We start from the raw sequence: 20,053 nt of genomic DNA on the forward strand, positions 1-20,053 counted from the left end.
GTTTGTGATTGCGTGTATCAAAAGTGTGATGAAACGCCTCCCTGCGAACATGCAGCTTCTCAACGATTTGTTGTTTCTCAAGCATGGCAGCATCACACAGTTTTCTTTTGACAGTTTTTACAAAGCGTTTTCGCCTTTTATACAGACTTCGGTGATCTCGGCCATGGAGTCCGAGTACAGGCTTCTCCAGACGAATATCAGAGATCTGTCTGATGATTGTTTAGAGCTATTTTGGAAAAATGTAAGGGAGGCAAGAAACAGCTCCGGGGCAGCCATGTTCCCGTTGCTCTGCGCTTGGCACCGCGCTTTTGACACTACCCATGTCAAATGCCGCCGTTGAGAGGGTGCTTAGTTAGGTGTCCCTCACGAAGTCGGACCTCAGAAACAGATTGTCCCATTCGACCCTGGAAAGCATCCTGTTTGTGAAGTTCGCATTCCTTGGGAAGAAAGAGTGCTGCAAGGACTTCAAGCCCACAGAAGAATTTTTTGTGCGCTTCAACTCGTAACTGATGTAATGAGGTCAGCCAGCCCTGCACGAGCGATTGTTAACTCTATGTGACTGTACAAACGTGTGTCAATACATAAAAATGCCGATACTTTTTTGTGTGTGTTTTTCCAATAAAATGTTTTATATATATACATTTCAAGATGTTGCTGTTCTTGGAAGCTTCTTCTACACAATATATGCAGATGCAGTTCCGGCTCCAGTTCCTACTTGCGAGAGCATAATTTTGAATTTTGTGGACCCTGACACTCAGCTGGATTTTGGCTACTTTTTGGCTATAGAAATTTTTTGCATTTGGCTACTTTTGGGCTACACCGTTTGGCATTTTGGCGGTTTGAGCTAAACCTACCTGGCAACCCTGGCCCCATACGCACATTCGCGTTTGAGCGCGGTGCGTTCCGTAGCGACAAGCGGACGCGTTGCGTTGCGAAGACCGCTTGCGCCAAACTTGTACGCACAGTTGCGTTGACACGCAGTCAACCGCAGTCAAGAGCCAATAAGAACGCGCTATCGTCGCTAGTGGCTCACCAATAGTAAGCGAAATCCAAGGCAACATGGCGGCGCACAGCGACAGCGTCGAAGTGTTCGATCTTGGGACAATCTCGCCGGCTTCCCCGATGTTTTGTCAAGCTTGAACCATCGCAGCCTTGGAAAATACAGTCCCCACCGCTCCCCAAAACGAAAAAGCAAGCTCTGCGACCGGCGAACCGGATACGTCTCCAGACGTCTCGCCGAGTCGGCCGGGTGGGGCGAGCGAACACGTCACCCCCTCTCCTCTTTCGGCTTCTGATTGGTCGAACGCACCCGAACGCACCGCAACGCTTCGGAAAGTTGAACAAGTCTCTACTCGCTTGCGTCGCGCTACCGAGCGTTGCGGGGAGGCGCGCGTCGCTCTGCAAGCGACCGCGCCTGGCCGCAAGGACTCCGCAACGCACTCAAACGCGTTCAAACGCGAATGTGCGTATGCACCTTTAGTTGACCGTGGCCCACGCCTCCCGCGTTCATTGCGCCGAGGCTGTGACAATCTCGTTGGCACCACTTGTGAATGGAAAGTGCTGCCGCATTACACTCTTCTGCTCTATAGGCCTCCTGCGCTGAAGCTTTGAACAAACTGTAACGCCCTCATTTTGGGTAGTACAAGCTCACCTGATTGAGCATAGCACTACTTATGGCACGTTGCGTTGCGATAGAATCGAAAGTGCCAAATTCCTGACACCACCGCAAGGGCACGCGTCTCTTATCTCTGGGTGGTGACGTCACAACACCTGTGTCGCGATGCTTGAATTTTTTTTTTCTTTCTTTTTGATGTCTATTTTGGAACGCGTGAAACGGCATCTCTTGGCTCACGCTCTCAGCGTCTTAGCATTGACGGCGTTCGAATTTTTGTTCTGTCTTTGTATTTTCATCGTGATCTCGCGCTCCGCACCAAAGCAGGCACGCTTCTGCATGCGTGACAGTTTGAGACGCTAAAATTTGTACTACCCAAAACAAGTCCTAACAAGTCCCATACGCAGCACCCTCTGGGCAGCGCAGGAGGCCCATAGCGGCATTCGACAGTGCCGCTTCCTGTTCACTGCCTTGGTCTATGGCAACAAAGACGGAACACGCACGGCGTCCGGATGAACGATAGATGTAGGGATACGGTTAGACCTTTTGAATTGGATCACGACTTCTGCCACCTTGTCAGTGTGCATACATTTTCTACGCGGCCGTCGCCATCTTGAGTGGCGGAACTCCCAGTATTGAGGAGAATGTCGGTTTGCTGTCTCCACGTGGTTCCGATGGTGTTGAAGATTTAAGCTTAAACATGTTATTATTATTATTATCTCCAGGCTATTGGAAAGTTACAATGGGTACGCGGAACAACTTGATATTTTTGATTCTAGCTCAAACAAGTTCGGTCATTCGGTTGAAAGTATGGTCGAGCTCATGCTGTCCTGAAAAGTATTTTTTCTTGTCAAGCGAGTAACGCCGCGTTGCTTTAAATTTGAGAGGCGATAACATTTAGCTGCAATGAAGTGCCAACGCGCTAATCTTCTCTCTTTCTATGCGTGATTAAATGTATTGCTAATGTGTTCTTGTCTAGCTGTAATGTTTTTATGTTTTACTCGTCTTAATGTGTGTGTGTGTGCAACATATGTATGTTTCATTTCAGTTTAAGTGTTTAAATATGTCCACGTGCCACCACCTAGACCTTATGGTTGTTCCTGGGCGCCAAATAAAATGATTTATTTATTATTATTATTATTAGTGCTGATATTGCTAATTTTATCATTATTATACATCGTTCGTACCCTGAACGTTAGCCACGCGGCTGGGGACGGGAATGAACGAAAGCGACACCAGGTGTCCGAAATGCGAAGCTCTCTGCTGGAGGTTTCGCGATATCGCTCCCTGCGTCCAGATACTTCGTCGTCTAGCGGATCAAGCTATATGCCGTCGGTCGAGTGTGGGTAGGCGAGCCATAAAACAAAGTACCATATATTTCCTCGACCCGATTAGACCAGTTCTCCGGTTCGTACGATGCGGTACATTTCCCGCTATTTGTGGAAGGTCGAGATTACTTCCATAATGTGATTTCGGGTGATCACGTCGTAACGCTCAGCTAAAGGGTTGTCCACGCGGAACACGACTCCCTCCGATGTCCAGCGGGCACGAATTTCGATCATTTTCTGCCCACGGCGGACGCTTAGGCGCCCCCTTGCGACAACGCGCGGAATTGACGCGCGCAACTGCGCTATATCTCTCGTTGACTTTCGCTTCCCTTTTGTTCGTTTATTTTTTGTTTTGTTTCTATTTCTGAACGGTTGTTTCCTACTTGAGAGTGCTTAATCCCTAGCGTGGACATGACGCAGACATTACGCGGTCGAAGTGACCTTGGACAGGTGCACCAGGTAAAAGCCGGAAACCGACTCGCGGTGTTTCATCTATGTTGTCTCGCAGCCAGCTCGCCCCGCATATTTTCCTCTTCTTGTGGAAAAGATAGGTGATACTTATACCGTACACGCGGTCTTCCAAAACCAGGAGGTTTGCCTCTCTTTTGAACCGGGTTTCTGTTACATATTATACTGGTTCGAAGGAAAAGACATTACCGTTACAGTTCCAAGGGTGTAACTGATCGTCAGTTTGACGTTACATTTGTGTTTGCTTTTTTTTTTTTTTTTTTTTTTGCTAATTTTGCTAGCATAATCTTTAGATATAGTAAAGACCATTCACACACGAGCGTCCGCTTCGGTGTGTTTCTTTTTTTTTTTTTCTCCTTTTTTTTTATTTTTTACGTTATGTTTTGACTATGCCCCGAGTCGCCGGCCCATCCGTGCTTTGTATGTCGCGTGCAAAGCTGGTTGCCGCGTTTCGCGCCAAGCATGGATGCCCCGGTGACTAGCGGTCGTAAGCAGACATGAGTTCCCGTAACTTAACGCAACGTAAGCGAATTGTACTGTGCGAACTGGCTTATAGGTATCGAGCGACATTCTTCGGACGAAACTGTTAGTCCAATTGAAGATCACTGTAGTCACTGACAGTGAGATCGGCAGGGAGGAGCTTCGGTTGTTCCGCTCCAGCACGTGGGCGTGTCCTCGTCTGCCTCGAGCGTGCACGGGCAGCCAAAGCACGGTGGAAGGCAACGAACGCGAGTGCGAATTCAGTGTATTGTATGCTCGACAGTTACATTTTGCAGACAGTTTTGGGAATCAGTTGGGGACGGAGCGGAGTGGCGTGGTTTCGGTTTCAATCGAACGGCCGATGTCTCCGCTCGCGCGACGAAGCACGCGCAACTTCAAGCCTGCCGAGGTTGCCCTCACGTGCACGCAAACATGATTGCATGAAAGAGGCACCAGCCGGGACGTTTGCAATTCATTTTTAGTTTGCTTACTTTTTACGAAAATCTGGCATGTCGGGAATCAGTAAAACGGTGGCAAGCGGTTTTTCAGAATTGCACGGCAATGCGTAGAGCACTGTACACTTGTGGGATGTCTCAGCAGTAAAAACACAAGCAGCGAGCTCCGTTACAACATGTCACATCAGAACACAACATAACACAAAGTTTCCTTCGTTTGTACAGCACTTAAAAATATATATTTTTATTTTTCTAAGAATTTCTGCTCCAAAAGCTACTTTTGCCGCTAAAAAACACTGTCTTGGATACTCCAGAACTCACTTTTGCTGCTCCAAAACACTGTTTTGGTTGCTCCAAAGGCCACTCTTGCTGCTCCAAAACACTGTTTTGGCTGCTCCGAAAAGTGCTCCAAAATGGGCGAGGCCAATCACATCACTGGAGGCACGAGAGCTCGATGTTCGTGCTTCTTGAAGCATTCTTCAGCAGGACGAGCACTCGCGCTAGAAATTCATGTCTCAAAGTTAGGAGCGCGGGCTAGCTCGCGTTTGTAGTTTTGGCTGCAATCTTAAGGGTGAACGGAGTATATAAGGGCCCGTTCACACATGCAGCGGAGCGCTACAAGCATAGCGCTAACCTCGCGCTAAGCGCGTGCTGACGTCAGCGTTCACCAGCTTTTTATCGCACCGTCAAAACTGTTGCTCATGGCACACGATAAGTAACTGATGGCACGTGAGGAGCGTTACATCAGCGCTTCGCTGCATGTGAGAACCGGCCTTAAGGGGTATTCCAGTCATTGGACGCCATATATGAGAGAGCTGTTTAGAGCGCATGCTGAGAGCGAGCTTGCATTACTATACTGCTAAGACCGACTATCATGATGGTGTGGAATGCACGTTGCAAAATAACTGTGGAAGATCGCGATCAGCACGGGCTCAGCGTTCGCGCAGACAAGTATGAGCGCCAGTGAATTCTCCCTATTAGCGGCGAGATGTTTTGGTGGCGCCCTCCTATGGTTCCTCTTTGTGACGTCATTAGCTTGCGAACAACAAGTTCAATGGTGTTTGTGAATAGCATGGTGGAAGCTTGAAATCATTGCGCTCTCAAAGGAACACTGCTAACACCGTCGAAATTAAAGTTCTTTCATTCCTCTTATTTCCGTCGATGGCATACCTTTTCCGACGTCATAGTCAGCTTTTGGGCCAATCATGGAAGGCCGACCACAGCGACGCTTTCGGTCGCGCACGTCGCCAATAGAACGATCGTCGAGAAAGAAACGTAGCTTTATTTTTTTATTATTTTCCATTCTTCAAAGGCGTCACGGGGAACAGCCAACGAATTTCACCTCTTTCATTTCTTGGCGCTGTCTGGCGCTGTCATCGGAACCCGCGGTCCGCCCGCCGCTTCGTGTATGACAAACCCCTTTTATGACGCAACTCCCCAGTTGACTCAGCTTCAGCTCATGATGGACCGCAGAGGAGGCTAGCAGCCATCGGAGCCAACCCAATGCCGCGCGAGTGTCGAGCGACCTTCGGGAGAGAGACAGCGTCGCGTGCAGTGTTGCCCATGTAGTGGTTTTCCCGCTAAATTTAGCGGTTTTCTGGGTTGTCTACGGGGAGAAATGGCGGTCGTTTGGCGGGCGTCTGGGTTAGCGGTTTTCGAGTGATGTTAGCATTTTTACCGACGGTCTAGAATTTTTGGGGAGTTTACATTTACGAATAATTAGCCTAACTTATGTGGCAAGTTAGTCATAGGGTCGTCATCTTTGCTTTTTGTCAGCAAAATTGTCGTCAATGAGAGTAACGCTTTCGACGCCATTGAGATCTTTTAGTGGCAAACCTCGCAACGTGCTTTCAAGGGTCCATGTTACATATGAATTTGCTTTTCCCAGTTTGCCAGATGGAATAAGCCCGGAAAACTACGCACAAAAAAAAAAAAAAAAGGGCAGAAAACATAGATTGGGGGGGGGGGGGGGGGGTGCTGTAGTTTTCTAAGCTACGAGTCTAATTAGTGGAAGTTGCAAACGGTACGTTAAACGAGCCAGATGCCCCGGAAAATGTAACCTTTTGCGGAGCATGTGAATTTAGTCGCTGAAGCTGCCACCATCTTTTGCGCTGAAGATCGCAACGTTGAAGCTGTGGGTCGGCAAGTATGGCAAGATGACGCGTGCCTTGTAACGTCTGGTAACAGTAAGATTATGCGGTTCACATGGTTCTGTGCATGGAAGCGATCTGCGTCGAACAACATAGCTCCCCTCTAAGGGTTGTTTTATGTATCGTACTGTTTTTAAACTATTTATAGCGGTGAATTTCGTTAAAGTTATTCTTGTCCTGGTCTTGAAATTTAGCGTTTTCTTTTTCTTTCGACATTCATATTGCGGTTATAATTTTTGCTTTTAGTTGGTAGCACCGGTCACGTGAGAAAAGTTCACCCCGCTGGATTGGCTGGCACTAAAGCCCCTCGATGTGGCTTGTAGCGTCCAATGCGGTCCATCATAAGGTGATTCGAGTTTAGTTGGCACATCATTGCGTACACGTTGTACGTGTTTGTACCCATCAGCATGTGCGCGATGGTCCGGGAACTAGTTCATTCTTACCTTCTTTTTTTTTTTTTTTTTTTTTGTGTGTGTGTGTGTGTGTGTGTGTGTGTTGCGGGGGCGAGTGGGACCCAGGCCAAGTCCGGATCGTGATGGAACTCTCCAAGGTCAACACCGTATAAACAGAATTATATTAATAATCGCGCGATAAGAAGTAAGAGAAGTCGCGTCGTGTCTTCTATTTTTTTATTTTTTCGTACCATGGCGATGCGTCAACAAAGCGCATGCGAACTCCACTTTTTTTTTTGTTTAGATGGGGGCGGTTAAGTGCGTAGTTGGTGTGAAGAAGCTTCGATGGTCCGCGATGTCCTTGGAGCCGATTTGGGGCACGGCAGCTTGGTCATACCGTTTGAACGAGGGCTAACGGCACTCAACTTGTCCAATGACGTGTTGCAGAAGCGCGTACAAAGATACAAGGGTTAAAATTTTACACGCACCCTGGCTGTAGAATTTATTTTAATGAACTTCCAGAAAAAACAAATGGATAATTTTTGGACATAAACGCCCAGCTTTTCAGAACACTTTGTCCGTCTGTTAACCAGCTTTCGTACATGCCAGGAAGATACATCGCTCTCTCTACCTCATTGTCGGAGGTGAACTTTAATCCTCGTAGGGCTTATCGTATTAAGCTCTTATCACTACGCAGGTAGACCCTTTACTGATTTGCAAAATGATTTGTCATATTATAAACTGTCCCTCGTCTATCCGAAAGAATCAGCTAGTTCACGTGCACCTGATGTTTATAATGCAGTTAAATGCAAAAGTGCAAGCGAGCCGGACAAGGAGAGGTCCCTGGTTCGATACCCGTACCGGAGTTTTGCGGTCGTGCACCAGTCACCTGGCTGTGTTTGGAGATTTGTTTGTCCTTTGTCCCTCTTGTTCCAGTTCCCCAGGGATTATTTTTATCACCTCAATGTTGTCGTCTGGCGCGAACGTGGGTGGGCCTGCTCCTTCGTGACATGCACTTGTATGTGTTGAACTTCTGTATCTATTCAAATAGAGTTCTTCGCGACAAAAGACTGGCTGTACCGGGCACCATTTTCGTTAATCATCGGCGCCAAACACCACCGTCTCTCTCTCTCTCTCTCTAAAAAAAAAAAACAACCTTTTTTTTTTTTTTTTGCAAATAGCAGGTGGGACAGACAGCGTTTCTCGCACCGCAGTTACCGCTCATTCACACTGGAAGCGGATCCGCGTTCGCAAAGCGGTTGCGAACGCGATTGTATAAAGATTCAGTACAATTGCGCGCGCACCTGATGTCATCGAGTGCGCGTGCAATTGCACTGGATCTCTATACAACCGCGTTCGCAACCGCTTTGCGAACGCGGATCCGCTTCCAGTGTGAATGAGCGGTTACTAGTTACACGTTCAAACCTGTACATGCAGCAGTGACTGGAGAGACAGCGACCTCGTACGAAAAGCGCCGATAAAATTGCCAACAGAAGTTTTTAAGATACCCGAGGCCCCAATCTACACGGCGGGACCAAGGGACCGGGACATGGCCGCCTGCTGCGATTGGCCAGGTCGGCGCCGCTGACCAATCGTAGCAGGCGGCGATGCCCGGTGCCCGCTGTGCGAATTAGGGCCCCTAGAGAGCGCATTAAAAAAAAAAAAAAAAAAACATAATAGCAGGCCACTCGCCGGGGTGTTACGGATAGACGCTCGGGGAGAGGAGGAGATGGGATGGCGCGGAAATGTCGGCGCCCGAGCTCTGCCTGGAATCATTAGTTGGTAGACGAAACGCGAACGCCGGACACGGGCTTTCGGCGTTCGTACAGCGTGTAGAGACCGAGGCAGCTGTCTACTCCTCTACCCACTAATCCTACCAATCAGAGTTGGACGCTCAGACGTGCCCGCGCGCTCTCTCCCCCTCCTCTCATCTCAATCCGTACTGTCCGCCATAGCGACCCTGACCGAAATTCACGGGCAAACAGCCCCGAAGACAAGCTCCCGAGGAGCAGAGTTATTCGGCAAGTGGACGTTGGACGGTGACGATCAGGCACTGTTGTGACACAGGGTGCTGTTGTTACACAGGGCGCTGTTGTGACACACCGAACGGGCACATTTGCACAGCGAGCTCCGGTATCGTGCACTTTTATTCGCCCAGAGTGCTACGTTACTACCCGTGCTCCGTCGGCGTTTCGTTTACACGGGCCCGGGTCGTTAGCATAATGGCGACTGCCGGTTTTCGGACTGACCCTCCCTCTCTCTTCCCTTCCCTCGCCCCTTTCCTAGGGTGCGTATGTGTGTGCGCTCGCGCTTAGCTTGTGCAAATAGTCGCGCGTGGACGTGGGAGCAAATAGTCTACAACCGCCAAGCGTCTTGGAAGGCGCATGTTGACATAGCGCCGCTGTCTCCGGGCGGACCAACCGGTTTCTCAACGCTTCTTGGCCCGTCCGAATGGACCTCGCGGGAGGGAGACACTTTGTCCCTTCAATTCCTCTTATTGACGCTTTTGCGCTTGTTATGGATTTTATAGCTTCCAAAACCATCCATAAAAAAAAAAAAAAAAAAAAAAAAAAATTATTATGTATGTGTGTGTGTGAGAGACGAGAGAGTACGCGGTGCTCAGAATAGGCCCTCTCTGGTAGTGCAGTTTCTTGGAAGCTGCGGAATCTCTGCACAGTGGTGGACACAAGTGCGAGCTCCTTGCGTTCGATATTCCTTCGGCTGCAGGAGCCCCCGTGCGGCGGGAGTACGAGTCGAAGCTACCCGCACTATTTGCTCGTTTCGCGGTGTCGGTTGTTCCACCATTGAGCAGTGGATCGGATCTATTAACATTCGGCACTTGACTTTCCAAAGCGGTTTATATGCTTTCAGGATTCAGTATGGTCCCTAGAAAGACTTAGGAGGTAGGATAACAACGAGCATACCCCAGTTCGTCATCCTCCTCTTTTTCCCTCTTTACGCCAAATCAACGAACAACGAGAGGGCAGCAAAGCGAGAACGGCTAAGGATTCTGAAGGCCAGGAGGTGTTAATAATTCATCCGCAACGTGGTCATTTGCTTGTTTCGGTCGTATCTTCTACAGATTTCTTTCCTGGCTTGACAACTGCCAAATTTTAGCACGCCGATTGCTCGCCGCGCCCCCAAGCGCTTTCGTTTCGCAGCAGTCGCCGACGGGGCCAGTGGGCGGAAGACTAGCCAGTCTTTCTAGGGACCATACTTTCAGCGTTGGCGTCTTGCACTCACACTCGTGCACTCTGAAACTTCTTTCGAGGCGACGGGCACGCGTTTGTGTACCTTCGTCTCCACTCTCGTTTGTAACGAAACGGATTTCTGGAGCTTAACACCCCGAGAACCCTTAATTGCAGTTAAGTGTGACGAGGTCAGAGTTAAATGCGGTTAAAGGGTATAGTTGGCAGTAACTGCTAACCATACGTAAGCGTAAGTTTAGGTTTAGGATGCTCGTCGGGCCTGTTCACATGTAGTTTGATGCGCGATACCTGTGACGTACTCGCGAGAATTTCGCCAACCCTAGTTGTCAGCGCGGGGGACATGGAGCGCTCCGCATCAAAATTATATGAACTACGCACAGTGTGAAGGGACAGCCTACTTTGTTAATACAACGCGATAAACTTGGTCGGATTCGGCTCACTCGCTTCGCTAGACGTGCCAAGCTGGTGACAGACCGCGACCGTCAAGGAGCAGGCAGATGATGTCGAAGGATTTCGGACATTTTTGCGCCGCTAGAAGATCCGTTATACCCAGTCACCGTGTTTATATGCGGTGTTTTCGCTCGTCGGCGACTGTTGAGGAATCTTCTCCGCGTTACGGGCCGGTATCGCCCGCACGCGCCGCTTCTCCGTCTGTCTTTCGCCGCCATGTTTTTTTCTTTCTCTTTTCGGCTTTGGCCACTTCGGCTCGGATACGGGATCGTCCAGAAATCAGGCTCCTCCAAAAGCTCGCTCCGCCTCGAAGGTCCAACGTCATAGCGATGTCGAGCGGCCATTGGTGGCTTTTCCGTTTTCCCTTCGGGTGATTGACAGGCCTCGGTCAGGTGTCAGGAAAACCTCGCTCCGAGAGAAGCGAGAATCGCGCGCAACCTTTCTCGGAGGCGTTCGGTCGCGTTCATAGGGAGCATCTGTTTCTCGAAACCTAGTTTCGCGACCCTATTTTTGCCAACAAAATGCGCAGTGTAATAGACCCTTAACTGACCCGTGCACCTAGGGTATCAGGAAAGGGCCCTCCGAGCAGCTTGGGACGTCGCACAGAGCATACGCAGACGCTTCAAGCTACTTGGGGCAACCAAAGCGTCGGGGGGCCCTATTCTGAATCTCTACCTTGTGTCTTTCAATGCACGGGCGTTAAATCTCGAACCCCTTTTGGTCCGCGGGTAAGCAGTTGAGCCGGGTTGCGGTTACATTGGTCAGTTATCGTGGTTGAACGGAAACTCATCTAAAGCGGGGGGGAGGGGAGGAGAGGAAGGGGAGGGGAGGGGAGGGGAGGGAGGATGGGCGGGTGAGAGAGCTTTAGCGCAAGCTTCGTACGCACATGGGGAGGGCACAAAGCTTTGAAGCGGGTCGGCACAACCGCGACAACAGGACCTTTTTACCAGGAGGCTGTACCGTCCGCCCAAAAGACGTCATCGAGCTCGAAAAAAAAGCGTCGTCTGTTTGCAAATGAGGCTGGTCGAGGAAAACGGAAGACCTGTCGCGGAGAGCGGCGAACCTTGAAGTATGACGTCGGTCGTGGCGTGGTCTGGCCTGGTCCTTCCTCTCTTCTCGGCGTGCGTGCGTGTGGACCACCTGGCATGGGGAAAGGAACGAGCTATGGGCTCTTTTGCTCAAAAGCAAGCTGCCTTGTTTCGGTTTTTATTTATACGTACGAAGGCGAAGAAATAGCGTGTGCGTTGATTCGTGAGATTGTTTCGGATGGCTCTGGGTCCGAGGGTTAGCGCTGTTAAGAAAAAGAAACTCGATGGAGATTTTGCGCTGTAATAACTTTGTCGGAACGTCTTTATGCGCGTCGGGATGACGTGTCGTCGTGGTAAGGTGGGCCGCTCGAATCTTCTGCTCGAAACGTTGAACGTTTGGGGTTCTAAGCACTAGGTCCTTTTGATGGAAAGCTTGTCTCGTCTATGTGGTACGCGTTCCAAAGTTTTCGCGCTTTGGTGTATCGGTTTTGGAACGAATCTTGAGACGGCCTTAATTTAAACGGGGAGGTCGTAGTGGTCGGTAGTCTTGCCCCATTAGCCCAGCATTTTCTGCCCATTGCTGCTCTTGCTCGAAGGAAGCATTGTCATCAGTAGCACTGGTGATCGACTTCAAGCGCCAGATCTCAAGGCCGACCGGTCTCACGTCGTATAATCGTTTCCACGGCAAAACTTGACCTCCCGTTTTGAACCGGGCCGACTCATTCTCATGTCACTTTATGCACGCGTGTGCATTCCCTCTCTGCACGTGCGTGTTGTGCGCGCCTGGGCGCGTGATTATGTGGGAGCTGGTGCGTGTATCCGTGCATGAATTAGTGCCTTCGCGCACGACTGCTCAAATGTCTCTTGCGCTACTGCATTGCGTGGCCCACCGCGAGAGTCGTGCGAAACGAAGGCAGGCAGAGACGGCGCTATCGCTTGTTCGTTTTAACCGTGTCGTAGCTCACCGACCGGCACGGCGTCTCTGCTACGTTGCCTTCCGCCGTGCTTTGGCTGCCCGTGCACGCTTGAGGCTCACGAGACGTCGAAGCGTTATCGAAGCTGGGAAGCTCGCGCTGGAGGCGGGACAAGTGTAAAATCTCTTTGTCGTTCTCGCCCTCTGAGTGAAAATCGAGCGATTTTTAAGCCGTTGTTTCTTATCTGGGTGTTGGAACCGACCCTCCGCATTCCCGAGCTCGGTAATCCGGAAAGTCGGCTTCTCCGCGTGCAGCGGTGTTGTGCGGTGGAGCCTTCCTTCCCTTGCCCCGTTTTTGACTGCCGCTATACGGAGTAGGTTCTGGGGAGATTGGCAGAGAGAAGTTACGACCCTTTCGTGTAGTTGCCTTTTCAAAAACAGCTTAACTTTCCATTTTCACGTTTGCCGCCACCAGTTTCTTTATTTCTATTTTTTTTTTTGTTTTTTGGTTTTTCGTTTTACATGTTTTCGGAGTTAGCAGGGAGGTACGCGCTGCTCTCAAAAGGCCCCATCGATTTTTGTTCTCTCCCCCTCCTTTCCCGTGCAACGGATGGTCCCGACTCGCCGTCGCCGGTCGCCCTGCCGCAAAAACGATTGCCAACAAATAACAAAAAACAAACAAAAAACTCGCAGCTCCGGGTGCAAAAAAAAACAACAAAAATAAAGAGAGATAAAGGGGGAGAGACGCGACACGCGCGGACGGTGAACATCCAGCCAGAATGAATGAGCTGGCTGAAGGGCGCGCAACAAAGAAAATCGCCGGTGCAGCAGCACGGTCTGCTGAAGTGGACAGCGCGACTGCCGCCTGCCCAGAAGGATGGAGGGTGGGAGAGGAGGAGGGGGGCAGGAATGTACGAGGGTTTCATTTCAGGCCCGCGCGCAGATTGCAGTGCTGAAATCGACAATGCAGTGAAAGCTACGCTCTCGCCTTGCCAACCAACTGTCTCCCTTTCGCCACCTGACCCTGCATTCTCTGCGCATATGTATGGGTGAGAGCGTGGTCACGTGGTAAAGGGCAGATGCATGATTGGTTCAACTAGCACATAGCTTTTACCGTACTTTCAGCTTAGGAGTGAACGGGGTGGAGGGGTCCGTCTCGTTGGCTCTGGTTGTAGAGGGATGGAAGGGGAGACGTGGTTTTGATGACCCAGCGTCGTCGTTGGGGCCGGGACGAGTTCTGAGAGCGACAGAGATCCTTGTTTGATTTGATGGAGACCGGCAGGGAAGAGACTGTCGTGCTTGCTTCTAGGGAGGAACTGCCTGCTCTTAGTTTCGCGAGTTGGCTTAAGACGATTGGGACGGTACTTGTTCGGAGCTTGTTGGGGGATTACTGCTTCCGAAAGACTTTTGGGTGGCGTTTTGTCCCTTTTTGTGCAGAGTTCTTGCTTTGACGGCAGGATTGGTTCGAGGTAATTACGGTTGTGGCTGCGTGGTTGTGGCTTATGTGTGTTGCATGCTAGGGTTTTTAAAGTATTTCTGTTTAGTCGACAAAATTGCATGCTTTCCATCTGTTTTTTTTTTTTTTTGTTTTTTTCTTTTTCCCAAATAAAAAAACAAACTGGGATTAATTTTTTTTTTTTTTTTTTTTTTTTAATTATTTTCCGCGGGCTCAATATTTCGCGATTTAGGTCAAAGCTGAAGTTTTGGACTAATTTGCGGGTTGTACTTTTCGCGGCGCGGTGTGATCTCAATATAGATTCCAATGTGTTTATATTTTACCGGGATTGTTCGTGGGTCTTATTTTTTGCGGATTGTAGGCGATTCACTAAATTCGGAAAAATTAAGTCGTTTACAATATATTTTTATCAAGATATTTTTGGAGCTCAAAACTTCTTTGTACTCAGTTAAGAGTCTTCCAATATTTTATGGGCACTAAATTTGCATGAAATAAACCAGCGTAACCATTATGGCTTCAATTCACAACATTAATGTTTTGTGAATTTTTATGGTTTATGGAATTAATGCAAATGGAGTTGCTTAATGTATAATAGTTCACATCCCTTGGTGTCTTTGAGCATAAAGATACTCTGGTAACATCCTCTTGTTAAACTATTAATTCTAAAAGTATGTTAATTTTTGGCCACATGTTTTAGATCAGTGTTTCTCAAATGGTGGTCCGTAAGGGTCCGCAAAGCCCTGCCTTTCTCATCAGTCAAAACCAAAATAAGCATGGGCGTACCAACCGGAGGGGCAAGGGGGGCGCTTGCCCCCCCAGTTCTGAGTAGGGGGCAAGGCATGTGTTTTGCCCCTCCCCCTAAAACAGCCGCCACTGGGCTGGGCAAACACTGGCCGGTGGCGCCTAAGGGATACCAAGGGCACTGGCCCCTGGCTTGGAGGGGGGGGGGGGTTCTGGTCCCCCTTCCCACTCAAAAACAAGTTGGTACGCCACTGGAAATGTCTTTTTTCTTTTTTTTAGATTGGGGAGAAACATTCAAATTTTTTGGGTCAGTTTTCTCGTCTGTATGTCAATAAGATAAGCCTACTTCATGCATCCAATCGTTATATCTATTTATTAAATCATTATCGTAACTATACCTTTTCCTTGCCCCCTCCAAGGTCCTCGATCATCTCTGCCGATCCACAAGGGTCCGCGAAACATCAATGGTTGAGAACCACTGTTTTAGATTATTAAACATTTAATATTGAATTCTTTACACTCTAAGAACATGGCAAATACTAATGTGTCTGTGTCAGCTTATTCACCAACTTGCTAAACAGTGATGCGTGCATTGAGTTTGTTAGCGAACTGTTCACCTTGTTTAATCTCGGATCGCTTGAGTTGTGGTTAGTGGTGTTGTCCTTTGTCTCACTGCATCTTTGAGTTGTGTAGCAGTGCCTCCAGGGGTTTCTTGCATAGTTTTTTCTCTTTGTACGCTGGAACCTGATGAGCAGATTATGGTTGAGGTAGGTGATTTCATGCAAGTGCCTTTGCTCTTACGTCTGTGCAGATCAATGGCCTCACGCACGTCAACATACCTGTGATGCTGATGCCTGATGACTTTAAATCCTACACCAAGATCAAGGTGGATAACCACCACTTCAATAAGTGAGCATGCTTCTTTGGAAAGAACAAAAATCCCATTCACAATTTATCCGCTAGCCCTCTTTCAGTTGCGCTTATAGAGCTCTGTTTCGGTGTCTTTGTCGTGGAATATGTCTATTGAAATAAATAGAAGCAGGGGTCAGGCGCTTTTTCCAAAACTCAGAATCTAGAAAGATTATACAAAGTGTGACTGTTCAGCAAATTGACAAGGGGCACTTTCTTTGATATTCCAAAATTCCGGTGAGGTGTTTCTTAGTGAGTTCAAAGGGGGTGGGCCACAAGGAAGGGACCATATTAGTGCTTATTACATACCTAACAATTGACCTCAAGAGCAGAGTAGTTTAGGACAACTGACAGATCATTTCATCATAGTTTGTCCTTTTTTTTCAGACGTCACAAGCTACATGCAAGCAAAACCACCTTTAGTTTGCTGCCTGTTTGCATACTATAAAAATGTGTTAATTCATTTACCTTTATGTGTATGTTCAAGTATCACAGTTGCATTCATGTCTGCGAGTTGTCCTAGCAACGACAATCAGAATATTGCGTGGAAAGCTCAGGTTTGCTGTGGAACCTATGGGGGATTCCGGGGTTAGATCGGGCCAGGGCTGGGCAGCATCGAAGATGCATGTATCTTTGGTACTATCTTCTGATAAAGTTGAGTATCTTGTATCAGTTGTCACTTTCCTGAAAGACTGGACTTCTAAACATTATTTTTTCTCTCTTTCTTTTTTTGCTGGAAAAGGAGAGCAAGTGAAATAAACTGGTGAGCAGAAGACTATTCTATTTTGTAGAAAACTGTAGCCTGACTAATAATTAGGAAAAAGTTGATGCAGCAGCAGAAATATTTGTAGAAATGTCTCTAAAACCCTATTTCACCAGGCTGCTTGTGGAAGTGGCAGTTATACGCCATTCTAAGCTGCAAGTGTGTGCAATACTATTGTTCCAATGAAAACTGCTGTGGTGAGAGTGAGGTTTAAATAATTCTCATGGTATATATGCTGCAGCATTTCCGAAAAGTAAATACATGCAGTATAGAAAAAACTAAATCTGGATAATAAATATGCTAACCTATTAAAGCTATCCTATAGCTTGCCTTTCAAAATAATCGAGATGTGGTTTCGGCGCTGTATCGAAGTAGGTTCTTACAGTATTGAGTATCTGTACGGGAAACAAATCTTGCATCTGTATCTTCTGCTGGTAGCCAAAAACAATTTTTGACAGTATTGGGTATCGGTATCGAAGATACAATTCTGAGGTGCCTTGCCCAGCCCTGTCAGAGGCATTTATTTGCCCAAGAAGTTAGGACATTTGATGACATTGATTATATTCTTTTTGTATGGATATTACATAGAAGCCGTTCGTGTTTTTGCATGCTCCACAAATATATGGTTTTAGATGTTAAAGGCTCCTGAAAAGAAAAAAAAAAAGTTATTTTTAACAGTCTAGCTGGGACACGCATGTCAAAAAAATAAATTGTACGCACAAAAAGAAGAGTTTTTAGAGCAATATTGACGGCGCAAGACGCTGTTTAGTTGGCAGTCACCTCCTTTCCACTTGTTTTCTCTCGGCATTTCGAGCGCGTGGAGGAGAGGTGAATCGGCTTCGCCTATACGATTGAGATGGTCATTGCGGAATGACCCCTGACTTAATGGACTTTGCACAGAATTTCAAATAAATCTCTCTCCGTCAATATTGCTCTAAAATATTCTTTTTTTTTTTGCGTAAATTTTTTTTTTTTTTGAGTTGCGTGTTTGATTGTTAGATTGTTTTAAAAAAAATTTTTTTTCTTTTCAGGGGCTTTTTAAGTACTTCTATGCCATTAAAGTGGGACTAAATGTCATGCCCCTGCATTGAACTCTTTAGTGAAGCTTTTTCAAGAATATGTTTGCACCTTATACTGAATTGGTTTAGGGGGTTTGCTGAAACAGCTCTTAAAAAAAAAAAGGGAGTCTTTTTTTTGGAAGTGTTTTTGTCTGGCCTATTGCATGCATTATTAATTAAGCCAGCTGAACTGAGACTAGACTAACCCATTCTAAAATTTCATCTTGACGTTGTATGCTGTTTGCAAACTAGAGCATGCTGTTACTAGCATGCAGACTATGGTAGTATATCCAACTGGTATTTTTTTTTTATAACTTGCGGCAATGTGTAATGAGATATTAACTAAACGGATCCTATTTCCAGTGTTTGTGGTGCCTGAGTTTTATTTTTGCTACCTTGCTTTCAAGATCTGCTTTCTAACTGTGCTCCTGTGCCTTGTCTATCCAGGGAGAACATGCCAAGCCACTTTAAAGTGAAAGAGTATTGCCCCCTTGTTTTTCGGAACCTCAGGGAAAGATTTGGCATCGACGATGTAGATTACATGGTAGGTGCATTGTCTGTTTGCCCTGATCCACTTGTTTCTGTGCTCCTTATCACACTCGCTCGCTGGGCTGATTGTGATATACCGCTAGTTAGCTGCGTACAGCTAGAATGAGGTGCCTTATTAGAAGGTGTAAGGTAATAACAATGTACCAACAACTGTAACAATGTTGCTGCTTCATCTCATGTCAATTCCAATATCTTGATTGGAGGTCTCAAACTGATAGTGCCTGTTCTTGTTTCAAACTAATGTGGGCCTGATTTTAATATGAGGCATTTAATAGCAGTTTTTTAGCTTATGGATATTATGTTATCCTGTGGTGGTTGTTTTGTATATGAAAATATGATATAGCATTGTTATTTTGGAGCATGTTCTGACGCATCTGCATCATCTAAAACAAGGCTTGTTGTTCACATTTCTTTTCACTTTGTGTAGTGGTGGCTCAATACTCTTGATACTTCATCAATCAAGCAGGTTTACTGGTGTAAAGTTTTCGCTCAAATTCTGCTTGGCACAACGCAGATTAGAGATTTAGAACTAGAATTTTTCTTTGCAGTATTTTCAGTGCATTGCTCATATGTCAAGCTGTCAAGGAATTGTTTCCAGTTGGCCTTAATCATATTGTTTTCAGAGTCCCAAAGTTCCGACAGCAATACATTGACATGAAAAGAGACTTGCGAGCCACCGTGTGGCTGTTCCTTTTGCCACTCAACATTTATTTCTGATCACTGAGCAGGAGCCATGATCAAACATGTAGCACAATCTTGAAGACAAGGCCTTTCATTAATTCGGGCTGCTGCACTCCATAGACACTTCAAAGCTTGACTAAACAAGGCTGTTCGGGCTGTGTCCAGACATCTGCCATGCACGCAACATTGGAAGTTTCATGGACCTAGGCTGGGTGGCGCAATCTACTGCCTGATACAAAAGGTTGAGTCACAATTAGACACCCACCCGTGTGTCTCTGCAGAATTCGCTGACCAAGTCCCAGGCCATTGCGGTGGACTCCCCTGGGCGCAGCGGTGCCAAGTTCTACCAGTCGTACGACCGCCTCTTCATCATCAAGACACTGCTCAGCGAGGAAGTGGAACAGATGCACGTTCTCCTCAAGGAGTACCACCCTGTGAGTGGAAGCCAGGCTTTAGGCTGGTTGCAGGCTTTCTGCTCAGGCTGTTTCATTGAGAGTGCCTAAAAGAAATGCTTCCTCTTTTTTTTCTTCTCCTATTACTTTCGGTTTTTTGTAAGCTCTGCAACATTGTTAGCACAAATACGACATCAGTGCTTCTTTGCAGTTTACTCAGACAGAGTATGTGGAGTGCAAGTTTGTCTGCTTCTTGCACAAGGGTTGCAATGATGTCAGAATGCCGCGTTCTTATTCGCCGATTACAAAAAATATAGTGGGTGAACCTTAAGGCATCTAGCATTGAGGTCTACCCCCTAACCTTTGAATCAAAGCCAATCAGAGCTCGGCATCATTCTAACGTCACCGCAACTCCTGCGCAAGAAGCAGACAACTTGCTCTTCATATTGATCAGCACCAAGTTTAGTGCTTAGGTTACTGTCCTGCATGAGAACTCTCTGCCATACACAAGCAGTTTCTGTGACAGTCATTCAGTTTTAGCATAAGAATAGTAGAAACTGCACAGTTCTCACACTGTGTACATAAATGCCTTATAGTTAAGTGCAAAAGGTACTGGAGTGGGTTGTCCCAGGCTGTTAGTCTTCTTTAGGGGTCCATGTTTAGCCTGCCACAACTGGCACCAGGCTGGCACCAGCCTCTCTGGATCCTTTGGTGCTGCTGCAGATACGCTCAAGGGAGTACAGTGATTCCCGTTTAGAACAAACCCACGTATAGCAAACTATTATCGATATCGAACTCGCGGAAAATTAAAATAAAAATGCACGTAAAAAGTACTTTTTATAACGAACAATATATTGGCTATATTGAACTTTTCCTCCCAGGAAGGCTTCCGAAAATGTGCAAACAATCGTCTTCTAGCCTGTCCCTTCCCCCAAAAAAGTAGGAAAGAAAGAAAATTCCAAAAGCTTAAATTGCGAACAAAATTGAGCGCAGAGAAGCGATTTAGAAAAGGGAGAAAG

The 20,053-nt window shown here is 47.2% G+C and overlaps 1 protein-coding gene across 4 annotated transcripts in view; it reads left to right on the forward strand.

Annotated features, from left to right (window-relative positions):
* The window catches only part of LOC8033610 (phosphatidylinositol 5-phosphate 4-kinase type-2 alpha), an 80,492-nt gene that overhangs the window by 41,881 nt on the left and 18,558 nt on the right, over positions 1 to 20,053 (forward strand). For 2 of the 4 annotated variants that reach the window (XM_029977566.4, XM_029977564.4), the window contains exons 2-5: positions 15,494 to 15,591; positions 16,334 to 16,354; positions 17,860 to 17,956; positions 18,924 to 19,076. In XM_029977566.4, the coding sequence (XP_029833426.2) occupies positions 15,494 to 15,591; positions 16,334 to 16,354; positions 17,860 to 17,956; positions 18,924 to 19,076 (369 nt within the window). The remainder of the gene's footprint in view (positions 1 to 15,493; positions 15,592 to 16,333; positions 16,355 to 17,859; positions 17,957 to 18,923; positions 19,077 to 20,053) is intronic. The other 2 variants (XM_029977567.4, XM_029977565.4) reach the window with 1 other exon arrangement.

The sequence above is a fragment of the Ixodes scapularis genome, unplaced genomic scaffold (genome assembly GCF_016920785.2).
Source record: "Ixodes scapularis isolate PalLabHiFi unplaced genomic scaffold, ASM1692078v2 PGA_scaffold5__190_contigs__length_132052651, whole genome shotgun sequence".
NCBI lineage: Eukaryota > Metazoa > Arthropoda > Arachnida > Ixodida > Ixodidae > Ixodes > Ixodes scapularis.